The 24366-nt window shown below is 39.5% G+C and overlaps 1 protein-coding gene across 1 annotated transcript in view; it reads right to left on the reverse strand.

Moving 5' to 3' along the window:
* Positions 1 to 24366, reverse strand: part of suclg2 (succinate-CoA ligase GDP-forming subunit beta) — a 314651-nt gene that overhangs the window by 27986 nt on the left and 262299 nt on the right. The window contains exon 10 of the mRNA XM_087994422.1: positions 8788 to 8908. Within this exon, the coding sequence (XP_087850548.1) occupies positions 8788 to 8908 (121 nt within the window). The remainder of the gene's footprint in view (positions 1 to 8787; positions 8909 to 24366) is intronic.

Here is a 24366-nt window from a genome sequence, read left to right on the forward strand (position 1 = left end):
AATCAATCTAAGTCCTCACATCCACTGAACCAGCTGCATTGCATCCAATACGTACCAATTCCTTCGAAGAAACAATAGACATAGGTAAAACAATCTTCATGTTACAATATCCCAGTGCCTAACCTCAGTTAACATATCAGACTCCTCAGACATTAAGAGGATCTGTCCACCTTGATGAAATATCCAATTCTTTAAAGCTGCAGCTTTGTACAGGGGTTCATGTACTAATCAATGGCTGGTAAAGGCATTATACAACGCATAATCTGATAGTCAATACTATTGTTCTGTTCAGTAACATGTAGAAAGAGTTTTATTGATTTGGCTTATACTTTTATAAACGGAACTCAAGTGAATTTCTAGTCTTTCTGAATTTCTAGAATTTTTGTTACGTCTTCTGAACTTTTATCTGATTTTTACACAAATGAGAAGCTGGTTAATTATGCTATTTACACGTTATGTCAAGGGAATTAAGAGCAAATATCACTTTATAGTTACAATTCAAAGGATCTTGCTAAAAACTGATGTGCTGTCTCATTTATGTAACCGGCCTGAGTAATATCAATTTTGATGGTCTGAGAAATCCACATTTTACTAGCCTTGGTAACATTACATAAACATGCATTTGTATCTAAAAATCTTTAAAGACACTTAATAATTTACAAACCATGCAGTTAGCCTTTTTACTTAAAACAAACATAAAGTACTTAAAAATTCCTAGGGATCTATAACATATGGACATATTCATGCCAATAAAAGGTTATAGATTTAAAAATATGCACAATCGTGAATAAGATTGGGGCGATAGTGTGTGAATGGTGAACTGTGGTACGTTGTAAATGTTGCAGCTGATTAGTGAGTCGAATTGACAAGTTTTCAAAGAAAAAGCTCTTCAGTTTGTGTTTAGGTTTCTAGTTCTTTTCCCCTTTTTCTTAAAAATACCTTGTCAAGTATAAGGTTGATACTGGTATAGAAAATTAATTACAGTAAAGTGTAAGGACTGTGTAAAGAGCAGGTAATTAGTTAATAAATTAAACAAAATACAAAAGTGAGGGTGCAAGGTGATATGCTGCTGTTGTAGCATGTCAGAGCTGCTGGACATGAAGAATATCTAAAGGCAACACATCCGTGATGTGTGTTCACGACTTGGGGAACACTTTGTCTGAGCTGAGGAGCTGGAATCTGAGTTGTAGACATTGCACTACATCAGGGAGGCAGGTGAAAGTTCTTGGGACATTTTGTTTTAAAAGGTGGTTACACTTTCAGATTAATTCAAACTTGGTCTGTGACCAGGACAGGGGTGTGTGACTGCAGGTGAGGCAGGTATGAGGACTCAGAAATAGCACTCAAGGAGCCAATTTACTCTTGTGCCACTTTTTCGGAAAAAGATAAGTCAAAAGCACCTCAAGTCCAACTTGATGAGTGGCCTTTTAATTAGCCGTAGCTCTACCAATTTTGTGACTAACACTTGTTTTTCAGGAGTCAATCAGGATAACATGCCTTGCCCATTTCTTGGACAATTTAAGTATTCAGGCATTACATCGGCAATTGATTTACATAAATGCATGATCTTACTCTTTCAAGCTTTGTGTACATGTGGGGATTGCACTAGCATGCACTAGATGGTAAATATTCAGCCTGGAGCCCAGTTACAAGTGGAGTTCTGCAGGGATCAGTTCTGGATCCTCTGCTGTTTGTAATTTTTATTAATGACTTGGATGAGGGAGTCGAAGGGTGGGTCAGTAAATTTGCAGATGATACGAAGATTGGTGGAGTTGTGGATAGTGAGGAGGGCTTTTGTCGGCTGCAAAGGGACTTAGATATGATGCAGAGCTGGGCTGAGGAGTGGCAGATGGAGTTCAACCCTGCCAAGTGTGAGGTTGTCCATTTTGGAAAGACAAATAAGAATGCGGAATACAGGGTTAACGGTAGGGTTCTTAATGAGGTGGAGGAACAGAGGGATCTTGGGGTCTATGTTCATTGATCTTTGAAAGTTGCCACTCAGGTGGATAGAGCTTGTAAGAAGGCCTATGGTGTATTAGCGTTCATTAGCAGAGGGATTGAATTCAAGAGTCATGAAGTGATGTTGCAACTGTACAGGACTTTGGTTAGGCCACATTTGGAGTACTGTGTGCAGTTCTGGTTGCCTCACTTTAGGAAAGATGTGGAAGCTTTGGAGAGGGTGCAGAGAAGATTTACCAGGATGTTGCCTGGAATGGAGAATAGGTCGTACGAGGATAGGTTGAGAGCGCTAGGCCTTTTCTCGTTGGAACGGCGAAGGATGAGGGGTGACTTGATAGAGGTTTATAAGATGATCAGAGGAATAGATAGAGTAGACAGTCAGAAACTTTTTCCCCGTTTACAATAGAGTGTTACAAGGGGACGTAAATTTAAGGTGAAGGGTGGAAGGTATAGGGGAGATGTCAGGGGTGGGTTCTTTACCCAGAGAGTGGTGGGGGCATGGAATGTGCTGCCTGTGGGAGTGGTAGAGTCAGAATCTTTGGTGACCTTTAAGCGGCAATTGGATAGGTACATGGATGGGTGCTTAAACTAGGACAAATGTTCGGCACAACATCGTAGGCCGAAGGGCCTGTTCTATGCTGTATTGTTCTTTGTCCTATGTTTTATGTCTATCCCAGATGCTTGACACTGTGTGGCCAAAGGTACCTGCAGCATTACTGTGGATTAGGTATGTTTGCTCAGAACTACTAGAAGTGATGTCAAATGAGACATCTGGTGATTAGTTGTGCCATAGTGTGTCAACAGTTTGACTCTTTATCTGCTAGCATGGTAGATATATCTGGTTGAACTTATTGTTAGCCAAAACCTGAATTCAGATTGTTATAGAAACTTATGCAACGTTATTAGCTATGTAAAATGTAAGGTCCTTCCCCTTAGGAGTTTTCAATCTAGCAAAACTATCTTAGGATGTTATAGCACAAACAACTTGTTTAAGTTAACTAATATCTGTACATTGAATTTTAACTTCAGAATTTTATCTGTGGATTCTTGAGTAATTATGAGACTACAAGCTTCTAATACTTGCGTGTGAATATTTATTCTATGAACCAATTCTGTATTACATTATAGTAATGACTCCCTTGTCATGGAATTCAAAGTCATTCAAAAATTATTATAAAATGATCATTCTACATGTATCATACACAGTCTTCAAATCCACCTGAAGAAACAATTAACTCAGCAAAGATATCAAGATTATATTTACAATCCAGTGTAATTTCATAATAGATTGATATATCTTTGTCTCAACTTTTCTTAAAGATAGAGGAAATCTTTTATTTTCAGATTTCTACTCTGTGGGGTCAAAACATAGTCGGTCTCCTACTGGCTCACAAACTTTATGTTCTAAAGTAATTTCTTACCATTGTCTGTAGTTCTAAAAAAAAACCTGCTATTGTTCATTGTTAGGTTATGAAAGGAAGAATTTTGCATAGCTCATAATAATCTTTTTAATCAGTCCAGTTTGCAGTAAACAACCTAACAGGTGTAAAGCTATTTGCACCTCCTATCTGCAATGCTATCTGAGAGCCTGTTCCTGGGAAAATTTCATATTGTCACACTACCTAGTTTTGCATTAAATTTAACACTTAAATTGCTGGATTAGTTTAGTGCTTTTCCTGACAACATTTTCATTTCAACCTTCTACTAAGTTAATTGATTGCTAACTGGACAACGTAGGAGGAAGACATTACATCGCTTTCATGTTAGAAAGGGGATTATCATAGAGTGGTTACACTACAGTTAGGTGTCAACTTCAATGGTATCACTCTCACTTCTGAGGCAGTAAGTTGCAGGTTCCAATTCAAATATAAGGCCTTGAGTATATAATCTGAGCTAACATTTTACTACAGTACTGAGGATGAGACTTTAATCTGAGGTCCCTTCTGCCTCTAAAGTTGATATAATAGATCTCTTGCCAATATTTTGAACAAGAAGGAATTCCTTTGGTGTCTTGGCTAATCCATTATAACCAAGAAATAACATTGCTTATTATTCCATTGTTATTTGTTAATGCACAAGTCTGCATCTCCTAAATTACAAGAACAATGACTTGTATTTGCATAGTCTCTTAATATAAGAAGCAGGATCTGCAAATCTTGACACTAAGCCCCAAAGAGACTTTTAAAAAAAGTCGAGGTAGCTTTTAAGGATCCACATTAAAAGAAGGAAAGAGAAATGGAGAAAAAAGTAGTTTGGGGAGGAAATTGCAGCCTTTAAGGCTCAGGCAATTGAAGGAATGTCCGTGAATGGGAGAGTGATTGAAAACAGAATGTTGAAGAAGTTAGTATTAGAGAAGAGCAGATATCTCACAGTGTTGTCGGCTGAAGATTTTATAGATAGTGAGAGGTCAGGCCGTGGAGAGTTTTTAAGAGTTGAGCAGTTGCTGTTATGGGAATCAGTGTAGGTCAGTGAGCACAGGGGAGATATGCAAGCAGAAATTGGTACGATTAAGGTAAAACAAAAATACAGTTGCGTTTTGGATCACATCAAGTTTTTGGTATGCAGAATGAGAGAGATTGGCTGAGAATGCAGTGGAATATTAAACTAAAATGAAGGTATTGATGAGTGTTTCAACAACAGATCAGCTATGGTGTGACAGAGCAGTTATTTAGAAAGAAATTGGGCCTTGTTGATGAATTGAAGACATGACTGAAAGTTCAGCTTGAGACTAAATATGGCAGCAATGTTGTAAAAAATCTATTTCCATTTCAGCTCTTAGGGAGAGAGGTGATGTCCATTGCTTGGAAATGGCATGCATGGTGAAGCTCACAGATATGTGAAAACTCAGGTTATGGTTCAAAAAGTGACACTGAGAAGTTCCATATAAATGAGCAAGAGAAGCAGGTCAACTTTAAATTCTTGGATGACGTAAGTGTCAATAGTAAAGACATAGCCAATACCAATTTTAAATCGACCATTTTTAAACATAGGTATAAAAGCTAAGAAGGTCATTGATAGGATATACTGTGACTTTGGCAATATCAACTTCAGACAGACCTGAAACTCAAGCAAATGCCAGATTAAAATATGGACAATCACAGCTACACATTAAGGATGAACAGTCAACCAGCCAGTTCTTCTTTCACATTGGACAATCAAGATATCAAAACTCAATGGGTGTTGGCCGAATACGAAACAGATCTTATCAACCTTTTGTTCTAGTGTGATGGCACCACCTCACAAACAAAGATTTTGGCTATATCAAACTCTCAAAATATGAACAATCTCAACATTGATTTACTGACTCTAACTCGTTTGGAACAGGAATTTGGACATGTAACAGATCACATAGAATCATAGAGATGTACAGCATGGAAACAGACCCTTCGGTCCAACCCGTCCATGCCGACCAGATATCCCAACCCAATCTAGTCCCACCTGCCAGCACCCGGACCATATCCCTCCAAACCCTTCATATTCATATACCCATCCAAATGCCTTTTAAATGTTGCAATTGTACCAGCCTCCACCACTTCCTCTGGCAGCTCATTCCATACATGTACCACTCTCTGTGTGAAAAAGTTGCCCCTTAGGTCTCTTTTATATCTTTCCCCTCTCACCCTAAACCTATGCCCTCTTGTTCTGGATTCCCCGATTCTAGGGAAAAGACTTTGTCTATTTATCCTGTCCATGCCCCTCATGATTTTGTAAAACTCTAAGGTCACCGCTCAACTCTGACGCTCCAGGGAAAACAGCCTGAGCCTGTTCCGCCTCTCCCTATAGCTCAAATCCTCCAACCCTGGCAACATCCTTGTAAATCTTTTCTGAACCCTTTTATAGTTTCACAACATCTTTCCAATAGGAAGGAGACCAGAACTGCATGCAATATTCCAACAGTGGCCTAACCAATGTCCTGTACAGCTGCAACATGACCTCCCAACTCCTGGTACTCAATACTCGGACCAATAAAAGAAAGCATACCAAACGCCGCCTTCACTATCCTATCTACCTGCGGCTCCACTTTCAAGGAGCTATGAACCTGCACTCCAAGGTCTCTTTGTTCAGCAACACTTCCTAGGACCTTACAATTAAGTGTATAAGTCCTGCTAAGATTTGCTTTCCCAAAATGCAGCACCTCGTATTTATCTGAATTAAACTCCATCTGCCACTTCTTGGTTCATTGGCACATCTTGTCAAGATCCTGTTGTAATCTGAGGTAACCCTCTTCGCTGTCCACTACACCTCCAATTTTGGTGTCATCTGCAAATTTACTAAATGTACTTCTTATGCTCACATCCAAATCATTTATGTAAATGACAAAAAGTAGCGAACCCAGCACTGATCCTTGTGGCATTGCACTGGTCACACGCTTCCAGTCTGAAAAACAACCCTCCGCCACCACCCTCTGTCTTCTATCTTAGAGCCAGTTCTGTATCAAAATGGCTAGTTCTCCCTGTACTCCATGAGATCTAACCTTGCTAACCAGTGTCCCATGGGGAACCTTGTCGAACGAATTACTGAAATCCATATAGATCACATCTACCGCTCTGCCCTCATCAATCCTTTTTGTTACTTCTTCAAAAAACTCAATCAAATTTGTGAGACATAATTTCCCACGTACAAAGCCATGTTGACTATCCCTAATCAGTCTCTGCCTTTCCAAATACATGTACATCCTGTCCCCCAGGATTCCCTCCAACAACTTGCCTACCACCGAAGTCAGGCTCACCGGTCTGTAGTTCCCTGGCTTGTCCTTACCACCCTTCTTAAACAGTAGCACCACGTTAGCCAACCTCCAGTCTTCCGGCACCTCACCTGTGACTATCGATTGATACAAATATCTCAGCAAGAGGCCCAGCAATCACTTCTCTAGCTTCCCACAGAGTTATAGGGTACACCTGATCAGGTCATGGGGATTTATTCACCTTTATGCATTTCAAGATATGCAGCACTTCCTCCTCTGTAAACTGGACATTTTGCAAGATGTCACCATGTATTTCCCTACATTCTATATCTTCCATATCCTATTCCACAGTAAATACTGATGCAAAATACTCATATAGTATCTCCCCCATTTTCTGCGGCTCCACATAAAGGCCGCCTTTCTGATCTTTGAGGGACCCTATTCTCTCCCTAGTTACAGTTTTGTCCTTAACGTATTTGTAAAACAGACCCATTTGTTTCCTTCTTTTATAAATAACAACGGAAGCTGTTCTGATACAGGTCCATCATGACAACTACCATCTGAAAAGCCCGTGAACGAGCTTCAAGGCACTGTTTTTCCCCTGACAAATGCTTTGAAGCCTACGTTTCTCTAGCAATTTATAATTTCATTTCAGACCTCCAAAATTCACAGTGTCTTTCTCTAAAACAGCATGTCATGAAAGTGACAGAAAGACTTTCCCTCAGTGTGTTCCAACTTAAAGTTTACGAGACCCAACCTCCTGGGTATTAAACTCCCAGAGGCCTCACAGGTTACTGAGATCTTCTGCTTGTACAAGAACTCCTCTACAGCATCAATTCATTTAACAAACGATGGGCCTGTTAGAATGACACTGAATCAATCTCACATTGTAAGCATACTGTTACTTTGTCTTTATTTAATCTTTAAATGTGTGATAATGTGCAAAAGATATTATATTTTTAAACCTCCCAGGCAAACGTATGATAAATGTATGATATGTATTCACACAAGTTTTCTGCTGGAACCATTTAAATTGGGACAAACTACATATAGGATAAGAAACAAATAGACATCCCACATAAAGAAACTGTTCTCATGGAGAAGAATAAAGCACCATACCAGAGATAGTCACATTGGAGCAGAAAGGGAAGCCATTGCATGTGATACTCTGGCTATGATGAGTAAGATAAGAATGAAACCAGATGAGTGAAATTTTACCCATCAGGATTACAGTGGAGAGGACCTTGAGGAGGATGCTCTGACACAAGCAGATGAAGGACAAAGAGGAATGATTTACCTTTGTCAAAGTCACATAAAATGGAATTTGTAACTTTGGTAGCAGCTGTTCTGATACTGTTGAAAAGTGAAAATCTAATTTGGAGGATTCAATCATGGAATTCTGTGAAAGATAGGCACAGCTTTGGGAAGCCACAACATGCTCAAATCCCTTGGAGAGAACATAGAGATGAGGCGGAAGAATTCACAGGAACAGTGGGGTTAAGGCATGAGAGGATTGTTTAAAGATGAGTGGGATAGTAACGAGAGAGAGAGAGAGAGAGAGAGAGACAGAGAGAGAGAGAGGCAGCCATTGGCAATATCAACTAAAATGGGAATCAGGGAGGAAAGCAGAGTAGTCAGGAATGAAAACTGAAAGAACTGCAGATTCTGTAAATCAGAAACAAAAACAGCAGTAGCTGAAAAATCTCAGCAGGTGTGGGAGCATCTGTAAAAAGAAATCAAAGTTAACATTTTGGGTCCATTGACCCAGTTCTAAGGAAGGGTCACTGGACCTGAAACATTAACTGATTGCTCTTCATTGATGCTCCCAGACCAGCTGAGCTTTTCCAACAACTTCTGTTTTTTCAGTCAGCTATGTCCAGTCTTCAAGGAGAAAGTGAGGTCTGCAGATGCTGGAGATCAGAGATGGAAATGTGTTGCTGGAACACATTTCCTGAAGAAGGGCTAATGCCCGAAACGTCGATTCTCCTGTTCCCTAGATGCTGCCTGACCTGCTGCGCTTTTCCAGCAACACATTTCCATGTCCAGTCTTCACCAGTATTTCACTCAATATAAAGGGATTTGGGATGTCCAGTACTCATAAAAGGCATCATAAAATTGCAAGTCTTTCTTTTTGAATTTCTTACCTTCAAGTCTCACAACCAATGGCACTTTCAGTTTAAGTTCACGGCATGCCTTCGTTATGCCCTGTGCTATTATTGCACAGTTGACTATTCCACCAAAAATGTTGACAAGAATTGCTTTAACCTGGGAAAAGAACAAAAGAAGCTTTAAGAAAACAAATGCATATTTTTGGGAATAGCATAACAAATTTAAATGACCTCGAATTGATAGGATGACAATCATGTTCTTCAAAATATTAACATCAAAATCAATAGAAACAAGAAAATGGTGAGCTACCATAAACTAGTGGAGGTATTCAGAAACCTAGAATACCCACTTCAGTATTGTGGCAAGGTGAGCAGATGGCAAGGTGCGAATGAATGCACAACTAAACAGACTTAATAAAGGTTTTTCTACAATTTCTTCAGAACAGAGTGAAACTGTTCTCAAGCATTACAAGATTTTACAGAACAGAATGAAGGCTTGGAATGAGGTGGCCATCTCTGTCCCAATTTGGAAAGTGTCTGGTACTTCGCACAACTGAGGAAAAGTTTGTTGAAAGTAGAAGCAGAGATGGTAGAGCTTATGGATAGATGGAAGTTGATACACCAGGATATAGTGGAAAGGCTGGGCTATTGTCACGACCAGGTCAAGAGGAGTGAATTGCTCCTCTCTTTCCAACCTTGAAATTTAAAATTTACTTTTTTATTTTGTTTTTAGCAGAAGGGTATACCTCCCTCCAATTAAATTTGGCTCACTAACTTTTACAGGAGCAGTAAGGATCTAATTGCAAGGTTTTCCTTAATTAGCAAACATCAGGTTTACTGCCCGAAGTAGAAGATACATTTCTGATTGGTCTGAGACATTCTAGTTGGGCAGTGAATGAAGGACCGCCTGAGTCACTTTTAAATTTGGCACCTGGACCTTAAACCCTGGAAGGCCTTATGGGGGTGAAAACTTGTCTGTTCACCCCTCTCTGTGCATCCAATCTCTTTGCATAAACGAATTGAAAACAATGTGATTATGCAAGAAAACATGTTCCAGCTTCCACTGTGGGTGTGCTGATGTCTAACACACTTGATACCACTCTTAGACTGCATAATCGAAGATTCAGTCAAAGGTCTGATATTGATAGTTGTGTTATATAGTTCTTACAACTTTGTTGCTCTTTAAATTCTATTTTTACCAGAGGTGTGAGCTACACTTAATTATCAAGATGGATAGGAAAGCGAAAATGCAGAAGTGTAGATCTGTTAAAATGAATGCTTTCAGCATCAGAAAACAGCACCTACTTAACTTGTGCTTGTGAAGAGAACTTAATCACTTTGAATGTATAAAATGTAAAGGTGTGTTATTACAAATCTCTTCCTACCTTTCCCAACATTGTACCTTAGTGAAGATAATGAATAAAATATTGCATTTTCCACTTTTAATACGAGTAAAGTATTTGAACTGCAAATCGGGTGGGGAGGAGAGGTGGTTTTGTGTATTGGTCCCTGTTGATCTTTGCAGATCTTATGTTGCTTGTAATTTTTGGAAGGCAAATGGCAGAAAGCAGAGTCTGCAAAACTAATTGAGAAAGACAGTGCAAAAACTGACATGAGCGAAAAATGACATGAGCATAAAACATTCCAACTCAAAAGGAGCAGGTTAATGTGGTAACAATCTATTTTAAATAATTCCTGCTGGTGGCCTTTTTAAACTAAAATCCAATCACAGAACATGCCAACAGCAACTACGAGTGAATGAAATTGGTGGTAATGGAAGAGGGGTGAAACAGATGTTTGAATGCTAGATTATAATTATTAAATATACGATAAAAACGTTTAGTTACACTGCAAAAGAACAAGTTTTAAACATAAAATATAAGTAGAGATCATAATTAGGCTCCAATCCAGTATTCCATATTTTTCACATTGCAAATAAATTACTTTATGGAGGCTATATAATATTGTCCAGCATTTGTGGTATTAATACAAATACTTCAAAACATTGGCTAAATTAGTTACATAACTTCATAGAGTATGCAGCCAAGATACTTTCACAAATAACTACACCTTTCACAGAAGTTCCAAAATATCCATAAAAATGTATTAAATTATTCAAGCAGTTAATATACCTGTGAAATTAATAATCAGTAGGTTTAATGGCAAAATTACTTTTCCTGGATTGTTAATCTAATCTGGGAAGGCAGGCTATGCTTAAAGTAAATCTCATCCCCCAGAAAAGTCCTGATGTGAAGTTAACCCGGCCTAATGGAACGTCAGCCTTCACTCTCTGATAGCTGTCTGTTTTGTCCACTCAACTAGTCTGAGACCATCCATCACAAAACTCTAGCTAATTTACAATCAACTTTAAGTCATTAAACTGGGTTTTAATGGCAAAAAGAAACAAAATCACTGTTCTTAGTTTAATTATTGCATTGTGGAGCCAGATTTCACACAATGACCAATAAACACACAATCTGAGTCTTGAAAATATTGTAAACTATTATACCTCACAATACTGTATTCAAGTCACGGATTGTTCTTACCTTGGTTTTTCAAGAAAAGGACAAGTAGAAACACTTGAACCTCTATAAAATGGAAATATCTAGTGACGTAATTTTTGTGGACATTTTCCTTTTCCAAATTAACTCAAAGAAAGTTAATGGAAGCTAATAAATCCAGTTAGACAATTTGTTAAGGACAAGTAACAATCTTTTGTTGTTAATTATATCTTCAAAAGTAGAACACTGAAAATCAGACATTACAAAGTCATGTACGAACAGGAATAATTTGGATGCAGAGCACAACCATTTCAAAATCAAAATAGATGAGTTAAAAGCTCAATGAAGTATACAAAAATAAATCTGCAAGCGAAGAAGATTGTTAATTGTATTTAATGAGTATCATGTAGTTGAGGGATCTTGAAAGCTTGTCCTTTGTTATAAAATCTAGTATTGATGCTGGTCACCATAAGGTCTTCTAATAACTCCCAAATCTTACTTTCAGCAGTAAACAGTCAAAGGTGAATAATAGATCAATCCTATATCATGGGAAAGTTGATTGTGACAACAAGCTAATATAATTGCACATATCCCAAACGTTTCTTTCCAAGCTTATGCTCACTGGTCTTTGTGGTTCCACCAACTTCCCTTGAGTTAATTTGGAAGAGGAAAATATCTTTAAAAATTGATGCCATTAGGTATTTCTGTTGTTATTTTGAATCACTGGAGTTGAATATCAATAAGCATTTGATGTTCAGAATTCAGGGATAGGAACATAAAGCAGTTGTTTAAAAGGAAATCAAGACGACTAACACCCCCCCTCCCCCCCACCCCCCAAAATTGTGATGTGAAATGACAGTTGCATTTGTTAATCAAACATACTGCTTCTTTCAAAATTCTTTTGATTTACGAGAAAAAAATGACTTCCGTGACAAATTGTGTTATACCCTTTTATTAAAAACCATGTCCTTTTTGTAAATAAATGCAAATCATTTGTGATAATGCATCAAGAAAAGAAACCAATCTTATTTTCTAAAGAAAACCAATTGTACCTAATTTTCATTGCTAGCTTTTAAGACTGGCACTGAATAAATCCAAGAAATCCAATATATTATGACTATTAATCATAATTTCCATTAACTTTCCACAACTCTTATTAGAAGTAAAAACCAAAAGAACTGCAAATGCTGTAAATCAGAAACAAAGACAGAAATTGCTGGAAAAGCTCAGCAGGTCTGACAGCCAGATCTGCTAAGCTTTTCCAGCAATTTCTGTCTTTGTTTCTTACTAGAAGTAGTATATTTTGGAAGTATCCTTGCCCCACCCCAGTCTTCAACAAATAAACTGTCATCAAGTAAATTATTTGCACAGTTAAGTGATCTGCCACCAGAATATATTTGTTAAGTTAAAGTATTTATCAAGCTGTGTGTGAAAGCTATTTTAGCAACCCAAGTTCCATTAACTAAAATCACTTCACAATCTAAACTGTTAGATCAAACTATATAAGCACTAGTCAAAATTGTCATAAAATATATCAAAGAACCATCTAGCCTCATTTTTCAGTGAGTTTCATTTTATTTGTAGCAATGTTGTAAAGCACATCATAAATTTAATTGTTATAAGAAAGAATGTGCTCTGCATTTGACAATCTCAATCAGATAAATTCAGTTCCAGTTGCATTCAATGTCTTCCCACCTTCCCATTGCTTCTTGTAAGCGGATTTTCAAAAGTGTCTTCAACATGAAGACATTACCATTTAATATTTTAACAATCAGAGAGAAAGCTCTGGCATTCCATTTTCAATAATAATAATCCCACGCACCAATATCTTTTGACTATGTGGTGTTATCCCAGTTTTCAGTGGTTTAGCTACTGAAGACTGTTCAGCAGATATCTCTAACTGCCATTGGAAGCAAGTTAAAAATTACACGAGCAAACAAGTATTCAGAGGCTTAGATGCTTGAAACCAAATGAATTTTCACCTTAAAAGTCCTAGTTATTGGACACTGTCCAAATTCAGCTAGGTCTATGGATATTGTTTGCATTCTGCTGTCCCTAATCAGATTTTGATAGATTGCAACATTAAAGTTATAGACAACCACTTACCAGTGCTAATAATGGAATTAGGAAAAAGGAATGTATGTTAGCTTGGAGGAAGAGCAAAGACACATCAACTAACTGCAACATTTCCAATTCAAGCTCAGCTTCCAGCGTGAACTGCGGGACTGCTGCGCACTCTGCTTCACAGAAACCTGACTCAACCCATCCATTCCCGACTGCGCACTTCAGGCTGATGGTTTTTCTATCCATCGTATGGACTGTACAGTGTCCTCGGTTAAGATAAAGAGTGGAGATGTTTGCTTTTTAATCAACAACTTGTGGTGCACTGACATTGCAACCCTGGGCAGCCATTGCTCCCCAAACCTTGAATTCCTCACCATCAAATGTCGCCCCTTCTATCTACCATGGGAATTTACCGCTGTTATACTAACTGCTGTGTACATACCACCACAAGCAAGGGTTGAGGAAGCTCTGGATGTGCTGTACTCCACCACTAACAGTCCGAGGCCCTGTTTATTGTAACTGGTGACTTCAATCAAATCAATCTAAGGAAGGTGTTGCCCAAGTACCACCAGAACATTACCAGCCCCACCAGGGCCTGAACATTTTAGAACACTGCTACACCACTGTGAACGATGCCTACCCCTCCATCGCCTGCCCTCATTTGAGGAACTCCGGCCACAATGCCGTTTCTCTTCTCCCGGCTTACAGGCAAAAGCTCAAGCAGGAGACCCCTTCGTGGATACAGGTCCAGTACTGGTCAATGGAAGCAGAGGATCAACTTCAGTGCTGTCTGGAATCTGTTGATTGGGCCATGGTCAAACAGTCCGCAGGTACCTTGGACAAGTATGCCACCACTGTCACAGACTTAGCAACAAGTGTGTGGAGGACTGCATACTGAGAAAGTCAATTCAGGTGTTCCCCACCAGGAAACCCTGGATGAACCAGGACATACAGAACCTGCTAAAAACCAGGCATTAGGCCTTCAGATCAGGAGACCCAATCAAATATAAGGTATCCAAGTATGACCTTTGCAGAGCCGTTAAGACAGCCAAGGACCAATACTGATCCAAACTAGAGACCCAGACAGACACCCAGTGACTTTGGCATGGACTGAAAGGCATTACAGGTTCTAAAAAAAGACAGTGCAAGATAGCAGATGGCGACATAGCCCTCCCACATTGTCTTAATGCCTTCTATGCTCGCTTTGATCAGAAATTCAGCGGAGAGTTAACACCTGTACTGACAAGTCCTGATGAACCTATCCCAACAGTCACTGCATCAGAGTTCAGATCAGTTTTCCTTCGTGTGAATCCAAGGAAAACGATAGGACCAGATGGAGTACCAGGCCATGCACTCAGAGCATATGCAAATCAACAGGCAGAGGTCTTCTCGGACATCTTCAGCTTCTCCCTTCAGCAGGCCACTTTCCCTGCCTGTTTCAAGAGGGCCAACATCATCACTATGCTAATGAAGGCTCATGCAGTATGTCTGGCTCATACAGCCCAGTGGCCCTAACTTCGATGATCATGAAGTGCTTTGAAAGGCAGGTCATGGAAAAATGGTGCACTGAGAACAACCTAGCTGTCAGTGCCGGCAAAACCAAGGAACTCATTATTGACTTTTGGTGGGATGTTACCCATGTCCCCCTACACATTAACAGCACAGAGGTGGAACAAGTGGAAAGTGTCAAGCTGCTGGGAGTGGTCATCCACAACAAGCTTTCTTGGACTCTTCATGTGGATGCACTGGTTACAAAGGCCCAACAATGTCTCTTCTTCCTCAGATAGCGGAGGAAATTTGGCATGACGGTGAATACCCTTGCCAACTTTTATAGGTGCGCCATTGAGAGCATTCTGTCTGGATGTATCACTACCTGGTATGGCAACTGTACCATTCAAGATCAGAGATGGTAACAGAGAGGGGTGAACTCGGCCCAGACAATCACAAAGGCCAACCTCCCATCTATAGAATCCATCTACCAGGCCCGCTGTCAAGGAAAGGCCGCCAGCATTCTCACAGATCTATCCCACCCTGGAAATGCTTTTCTACAACCTCTACCATCGGGGAGGAGGTACAGAAGCCTGAACACACACACCAGCCGGTTGGTAACAGTTTCTACCCTACGGTTGTTAGAATACTGAATGGATTTACAAACTCTTAACATTCGCCTGTACCTGTGTTTTTGTTTTTTGCCACTGTTTACCTCTTATTTACTTATCCATGCTATTTAACTCTGTGATCTGCCTGTATTGCTTGCAAGACAAAGCTTTTCACTGTGCCTCGGTACACGTGACAATAAATTCAATTCAATTCAAGCATAAAATTTGCTGGACAATACTGTACTATTACTGAAAAAATAAAGTATTTTGGAAAAGTATTTCTATTAATAAGCAAGAATTTTAATAGATGTCACCAGTACTTTGTTCTGTTCGTTTTATTTTACTGCTTTTTAATTAGAATTAATTTTTCAATCCAAATATTTATACAAGGTGGCCATGACAATTAGCCATCCAAGCAGAATCTTATACCTAAGATTATACATAACAGTGTATTAAAAGTGATGAATGTGCCTACAATACTATATTATAAAAATAGCTAACTGGGAGTAAAATACTTTGGAGGCTCCCTAAAGGTGTGATAGGTACTGTATACCGTAAATGCAAATCACTGAGTACATAACTTAATCATTGTAAAGTTGGTTAAGATTTTATTATTTTTGTGGCAAAAATAAATTCAAGAGTTGAAGCAAATGCTTCATGAATTTCAGTACCTGTCAACTTTAATACTAAACGAGTGTATTTTGAAATTGATTTTAAAGAGCGTAGAATTGCAAAAAAAACTTAGAACACTGAAGTGGTTTTGATTATCCACTAGAGGGCAGGGCTGTTCACAACTGTTCCACAGCTAAATTAGCTTGCTCCAGTCAAAATCATACTCAATCTCCTGTGCTACTTTAAACATGCAAAATACAACTAAAGAAGTCTTGAGGGAACTTTTGAAAGCAATTATTGAGTTAAATAACACACACACACAAGATTAAATAAGTAAATAATTAGCAGGATAGAAGTAGTCACCAATCATAAAACCAAAAATCATAATAGCTTTTCTCAGCAAGGCGAAGGGTGGTGAAGATCACTGGACAGCTAAAGAGTGATCAAGGGCAAAAAGGGAGGAAAAAGACAAACCTTCGTTCCCTAATGTCTAAAGGAGACATTAGTGGGAGGGGAGAGAGAGAGAGATTATGCAAAGAACAAATGATGATAGGGAAATGGATGAGAAAAAGAACACAGACCAGGAGAGGAAAGAGGAGGGGAAAGAGTGTGAATTTATTCCAGTTTGAATACCCATCCAGTTGCTTGACCTAAATAGTCAAAGTTTATATATGTACAGAGTTAGCACAAACTACGAGTGGAGTTTTGCGGTCCAGAGCTAACTTGCTGAACCAGAAGATCCCTTGTGCGCTGCAAACTTAGATTTATTACTCGACTGATTTACAACAGAATAGGCCATTTATGTTGTTGTCAAAAAGAGTACAAAGTAACTTCCAAAATAAATAAGTTACCAGTAGTGCTGCTTGAAGTAATGTATGTTGTAAAAGATAGTAGATACTGATCTGTGCCTTTGACAGCAACCAATGTTTGTTATTAGATACCCAGGTGACTGGAAAGGGTGAAAGACTTTACAAAGCTTTACAACTGCTGTACTTTACAGACTTTCTCCAAGAAGTGTTTCCTTTTTGTGATATTTAACAAAAATATTAATAAAGCTTGCAGATGTGTAGCTGTCGAAACATGGATCAATTGAAGACCATCTCCAGTAAGAGAGAATCTAACCCTTGACAATCAATAGTATTATCTGGGAGTTACTTTGACCAGAAACTCAACTGGACTCACATCAAAAATATTGTGACTACAAGAGCAAGTCAAAGGCTAGGAATACTGCAGTGAATAAATCACCTCCTGATTCCTAAAATCTTGTCCTCCATGCACAAGGCACAAGTCAGGAAGATGGAATACTCCCCACTTGCCTGGACAGGTACAGCTCCAACGACAGTTAAGAAGATTGACACCATCCAGGATAAAACAGTTTGCTTGATTCACACTACTTCCATAACCAGCCACTCCCTCCACGACTGACACTCAGTACATACTACTATCCACAACATGCATTGACAAATTCACCAAAGATCCTGAGACAGTATTTTCCAAACTCATGACCACTTCCAACTCAAAGGACAAGGGTGCCAGATCCAAGCCACTCACCATTCCGATTTGGAAATATATTGTCATTCCTTCACTGTCACTGGGCCAAAATCCTACAATTCTCCCCCTGATAGCATTGTCTGTCTACCTACAGCACATGGACTACAGCAGCTGACAAAGCAGCTCACCACCATCTTTTTGCAAGAACAAAGAGGGCTGCTTGTGTTCCACGAGTGTATAACAAAAACCTCATTAAACGTCACTGGGAAAGTCATTTCAACTTGACACACTTAAAAAAAACACTCACAAAACACATTTAACATGAGCACCTGCCACAACAATGTTAGACCGATATAGCACATAACTTGTAAGAGTTTTTGCACTGATGGGATTTTTAAAAAAGTATTAATATCACATCCTTCATGATTTCAGAACACCCAAAAGTATTTTATAGCTAATGAAGTAACTTCTGTGGTGTAGTCACTGTTGTATTCTACAAAACGTGCAAGTCAGTTTGCACACAAATCGAAACACAAGGAGAACCTGATAGTCTTCTTTAGTGATGCTGATTGTGGGTTAAACATTGGCAAGACTACTTGCTTTAAGCACATATTGTTCCTAATTGCATCTTGGTCCAGAGTTAAAAGAAACGTGAATAATGTGACTCGTATTGTTAAAAGGGAAAAATGCACGATGCACAAGGAATTATTTTGGGGCCTTACTATAATTCCATATCTTAGCAAAAACTAGATTTAGAGGGATCCCATGAAAGTAATATCTACTTGAGCTTACAACGTTATTGAAATTGAAGTCAATAGCATGGGTTAGTAAGCTCATGAATTCGATGAATATAGATTCAGTCAATTCATGTTGTACTGAGCAGTCATACATGGAATAGTGCTTAAAAGGACATTGCTTCTTAATGCCCTGGGCATCTCATATGTCTGACCCTCCAGTGAGCCATGAGGACAAATACAGTCATATGTATCACCAGAGAGTTCCACCCTTTCACAAGTCCAATAATTGCCTCATCAATTTGTTCTCAAGTATGGCTGTGGTGCTGTGCAGTAACAGGGCCTTCGAAAATTTGGAAACATTATTAAGTGTGCGTTTTGTTGGTCTAGTCATGTTTGTTTAGTCTGACTATTCTAATCCTTTTGATGGATTTACATTTGTATAGATCAGCGTTTGGCCTGAGATTATGAAATGCTAAGTCATTCATGTTGGAGGTTAAAAGTCGGTCATAGAGTCATAGAGATGTACAGCATGGAAACAGACTCTTCGGTCCAACCTGTCCATGCCAACCAGATATCCCAACCCAATCTAGTCCCACCTGCCAGCACCCAGCCCATATCCCTCCAAACCCATCCTATTCATTTACCCATCCAAATGCCTCTTAAATGTTGCAATTGTATCTGCCTCCACCACATCCTCTGGCAGCTGATTCCATACACGTTCCACCCTCTGCGTGAAAAAGTTGCCCCTTAGGTCTCTTTTATATCTTTCCCATCTCACCCTAAACCTATGCCCTCTATAGTTCTGGACTCCCTGTCCCCAGGGAAAAGATTTTGTCTATTTATCCTATCCATGCCCCTCATGATTTTGTAAACCTCTATAACATCACCCCTCAGCCTCCGACGCTTCAGGGAAAACAGCCCCAGCCTGTTCAGCCGCTCCCTGTAACTCAGATCCTCCAACTCTGGCAACATCCTTGTAAATCTTTTCTGAACCCTTTCAAGTTTCACAACATCTTTCCAATAGGAAGGAGATTAGAATTGCACGCAATATTCCAGCAGTGACCTAACCAATGTCCTGTACAGCCGCAGCACGACCTCCCAATTCCTATACTCAATACTCTGACCAATAAAGGAAAGCATACCAAACACCTTCTTCACTATCTTATCTACCTGCAACTCCACTTTCAAGGAGCTATGAACCTGCACTCCAAGGTCTCTTTGTTCAGCAACATTCCCTAGGACCTTACCATTAAGTGTATAAGCCCTGCTAAGATTTACTTTCCCAAAATGCAGCACCTCGCACTTATCTGAATTAAACTCCATTTGCCACTTCTCAGCCCATTGGCCCATCTGGTCCAGATCCTGTTGTAATCTGAGGTAACCCTCTTCGCTGTCCACTACACCTCCAATTTTGGTGTCATCTGCAAACTTACTAACTGTACCTCTTATGCTCGCATCCAAATCATTTACATAAATGACAAAAAGTAGAGGACCCAGCATTGATCCTTGTGGCACTCCACTGGACACAGGCCTGCAGTCTGAAAAACAACCCTCCACCACCACCCTCTGTCTTCTACCTTTGAGCCAGTTCTGTATCCAAATGGCTAGTTCTCCCTTTATTCCATGAGATCTAACCTTGCTAATCAGTCTCCCATGGGGAACCTTGTAAAACGCCTTACTGAAGTCCATATAGATCACATCTACTGCTCTGCCCTCATCAATCCTCTTTGTTACTTCTTCAAAAAACTCTATCAAGTTTGTGAGACATGATTTCCCATGCACAAAGCCATGTTGACTATCCCAAATCAATCCTTGCCTTTCCAAATACATGTACATCCTGTCCCTCAGGATTCCCTCCAACAACTTGCCCACCACTGAGGTCAGGCTCACCGGTCTGTAGTTCCCTGGCTTGTCTTTACCGCCCTTCTTAAACAGTGGCACCATGTTTGCCAACCTCCAGTCTTCCGGCACCTCACCTGTGACTATCGATTATACAAATATCTCAGCAAGAGGCCCAGCAATCACTTCTCTACCTTCCCACAGAGTTCTTGGGTACACCTGATCAGGTCCTAGGGATTTATCCACCTGTAACCATTTCAAGACATCCAGCACTTCCTCCTCTGTAATCTGGACATTTTGCAAGATGTCACCATCTATTTCCATACAGTCTATATCTTTCATATCCTTTTCCACAGTAAATACTGATGCAAAAGATTAATTTAGTATCTCCCCCATTTTCTGTGGCTCCACACAAAGGCTGCCTGCTGATCTTTGAGGGGCCCTATTCTCTCCCTCGTTACCCTTTTGTCCTTAATATATTTGTAAAAACCCTTTGGATTCTCCTTAATTCTATTTGCCAAAGCTATCTCTGTTAAGTCATTAGATGTTCCACAATATTCATGTTCTAGATCTGTTAAGTGTGCTTTCAGGGCCTCAGCATTCTTGTTGGATGCTGTGAGGTGAGATAACTGGCATGTGAATGTGTTTCAGCTCAGTGAATACTTCTTCCCATTTATTGTGAGATAAGAGCACACGCAGTTAAAACTATGAACACAGACAATCTTCTTGTTTTTACAGGCAACATATTTGGAGAGATTTATTACATGTTTAGCAACATCCTTAATTGTGCGACCAAACCACCACTGTTTAAGTGGGTTTATAGTGCGGGTATATTTCAAGTTGATATTGTTTATTAGTGCAGTTATCTATTGAGGAAATATAGCAGCACCAAAGGATTAAACACAGAATGAAAACAAAATTGCGCATTCAGACCAAACCATCATCATCGGCAGTCCTTCACAGATGAGGGTGACTCTCTTCCACTCTCAGGGTTTGTCCACAGGTGTCTGTACGGACTGACGCGGCTCCTGCAGGATCTGTTACACTTGGGGCAAGTGGTGTTCATGGAAATGGGTGGTTGGTGTGTTAATGTGGCACCATCCTCCTTTCACTGTTTTCCCTTGGCTTCCGCTTTTTCCAATCAACAATTCTCGAGGTGCTCAAAGCCTTCCTAGATGCTCCTCCCCCACTTCAGACAGTCTTGTATCAGTGATTCACAGGGGTCTGTGGGAATGCCACACTTTGCCCGTGAGGCCTTGAAGGTATCAATCAACAAATTTCTGATGCATGTAAGAATGGAATGGCAGTAGTCATGGAGGACGTTAACATGCAATTTGATTGGCTGAATCAAGTCGGTAGAGGTAGTCTTGAAGAGAAGTTCATAAAACTCATTTGTGATAACTTTCTTGAATAGCATGCTACTGAACCTACAAGGGAACGTGTAATCTTACATCTGGTCCTGTGTAATGAGGCAGGTAAAATTAATGATCTCATAGTTAAGGATCCTCTTGGAAAGAGAGTGATCACAGTATGATTGAATTCCGATACAAATGAAGGGTGAAATAGTATCATCTAAAACCAGGGTGTTACGCTTAAATAAGGGAGACTATAATAGGATGCTGAAGGTGTTGGCTAAATTAGACTGGGAACTCAAGTTATATGGTGGAATAGCTGAGGACTTTTGTTACGAGACGGAGTAAACCCCGCTGCGAATTTAAACCCAATATACAGAAAAGATTCACCCCATGCTATAATCTGTGAAAACTCGAGAGGCCAAGAACGACTTAAAGTAAAAATTAACTTTATTTCTTAATGTATAACAGAGAATAATTAACTACCAACTAATTACAACCTCCTTCTCTAACCTATCTTTTACCTTCCCTTCTATAATACTATGCAATAAAACCTCCTGATTAAGATTTACAGTAAAATTCAATTTTCAAAACCAGCGAGCTGTCGAACCTTCTTTTGGTGTCTTCCTCTGTAAATTTGCTCTCCAGGTCAGTGTTGATCTTTTCTCCTCTGTGCAAACTCCTTCTCTCGACAGGTTCCTCTCAGAGAGTTCTTATAAGCAGCCTACATCTGTTGGTCTTTTGGCAGTTCTCCTCCAACTGTTCAATTATTTTCCAGTTTTATACCCCAAAGTATCAGATTGTTTCATTAGTGTTAATATTGTCAAAATACTAAATTCAAACTTGATTGGAGGTTGGTATTTTGGGGCATAATTCAAACTGATTGGCTGAATTTGAATTTGTTTTGTTGTCTTCAGGCAACCCAGCTAATCTAGCTGTTCAACTAAATGTTACATTGTTACCTTATTCAGAACACTTGGTGCTGTATCAGGTGGTTTTGCTAGCTTTTAACTCTTGTAAAGGTACAGTATCCCTTACAACTTCATAACACCTCCCCATAAGAAAAAAATGAACTATCAGAATGAACAGATGGCTTCATTTTTGTTTTCCTATTCTTTAAAAACACTACCCTAACATACAGATAAATTTAATCTCAGTTCACCTTAACTTTGAGTCATGGAATCATAAAGATGTACCGCACAGAGACAGACCTTTTGGTCTAACCCGTCCATGCCGACCAGCTATCCCAACTAAATCTAGTCTCACCTGCCAGCACACAGCCCATATCCCTCCAAATCCTTCCTATTCATATACCCATCCAGATGCCTTTTAAATGTTGCAATTGTACCAGCCTCCACCACTTTCTCCGGCAGCCCATTCCACACTTGCACCACATGTGTGAAAAAGTTGCCACTTAGGTCTCTTTAAATCTTTCCCTAGCTGTTTGACCAAATGTTGCATTGTTACCTTATTCAGAACACTTATTGCTATATCAAGTAGCTCTGCCAGCTTTTAACTCTCTTAAAGTAGAGCACCCCTTACACTCTCATAACACTTTCAAAGAGATTTTTCATAGTGCTCAAGTATATTCCGGGCAAAAACAAGGAAAGCAAGGGTAGGAAAAGCCAGCCTTGCATAACTAAGGAAATAAGGAAAGGCATCCAATTAAAAGCTCAGGCTTCCAAAGTAGCCAAGATTAGTGGGAAATGGGAAGACTGGGAAAACTTTAAAAAGGAACAAAGAATCAAGAAGCAAGCAACATAGAAAGGAAGATAGATTATGAATGCAAATTAGCACAGAATATGAAAACAGGTAAGAAACGTTTTTATAAATATATAAAACGGAAAAAGGGTGGCTAAAGTAGATGTAAACCCCTCGCAGGATGAGAAAGATGAATGAATATTGGGCAATGCTGAAATTACCGAAGCCTTGAATAACTATTTTGTATCAGTCTTCATAGTGGAAGACGTGTCTAACATGCCAAAGAATGATGTGAAGAATACGATGGGAGGTAAGGACCTCAATTAAATTCTTTTCACTTAAGGGGTAGTTTTGAGCACACCTGTGGATCTAAAGGTAGGTAAATCCCTTAGTCCTGCTGGAATGCATCCCAGGGTGCTGAAGGAAATGGCAGAAGTTATAGTAAATGCGTCATTGGTAATTTCTACTTTGACCAACCATTTTTACTTCCAAAGTGGATAACCTCACATTTACCAACATTGTACTCCATCCGTCAGACCCTTGCCCACTCACTTAACCTCTTTAAATCTCTTCACATCCTCTGCATAGTTTGTTTTTCCACTCAATTTAGTGTCATCAGCAAACATGGATATATTACACTCGGTCGCCTCTTCCAAATCATTTACATATACCGTTTTTCAGGTATATAGATACTTGTCTTGGACTCATCAAACTGAGAAACAAGGCTTGACAAAGGAATGCCATTTTATGCAGCATGGGAAGGGGGTGTTGATTAGTTGGCCCATCTTTGGTGTGGAAACAGTTAACTGTCAATCTTAGTAGGGCCTGAAGAAGGGCCTGTGCCCGAAACGTCGAATCTCCTGTTCCCTGGATGCTGCCTGACCTGCTGTGCTGTTCCAGCAATAAAGTTTCAACTGTCAATCTTAGTACTCAGACCAAGCAAGTAGATCCTGATTGGTCAGGATGTTGCCATAGGAAATGCAGTGATGTTTGCCAATCTTCATGTCCCCTTTTCCCTCTAAATGAAAAAGATGCAATATGTACTACTTCTACATTAACAGGATCTTGTGGGACATAATATGTCCCTTCTAATAATAAGCTTGACAAACTTCATTCCATGCTGAAGTGCAATAGATATGGAACAATCAAAGAAGCTCCCTTTTTTCAGTGTACGAGTTGAGAAATCTACTATTCGGTTTGTTACTGTTATTCACAAAAA

The sequence above is a fragment of the Chiloscyllium plagiosum genome, unplaced genomic scaffold (genome assembly GCF_037043375.1).
Source record: "Chiloscyllium plagiosum isolate Xiang-an unplaced genomic scaffold, Cpla_swu_hap1 HiC_scaffold_14, whole genome shotgun sequence".
In the NCBI taxonomy this organism is placed as follows: Eukaryota; Metazoa; Chordata; class Chondrichthyes; order Orectolobiformes; family Hemiscylliidae; genus Chiloscyllium; species Chiloscyllium plagiosum.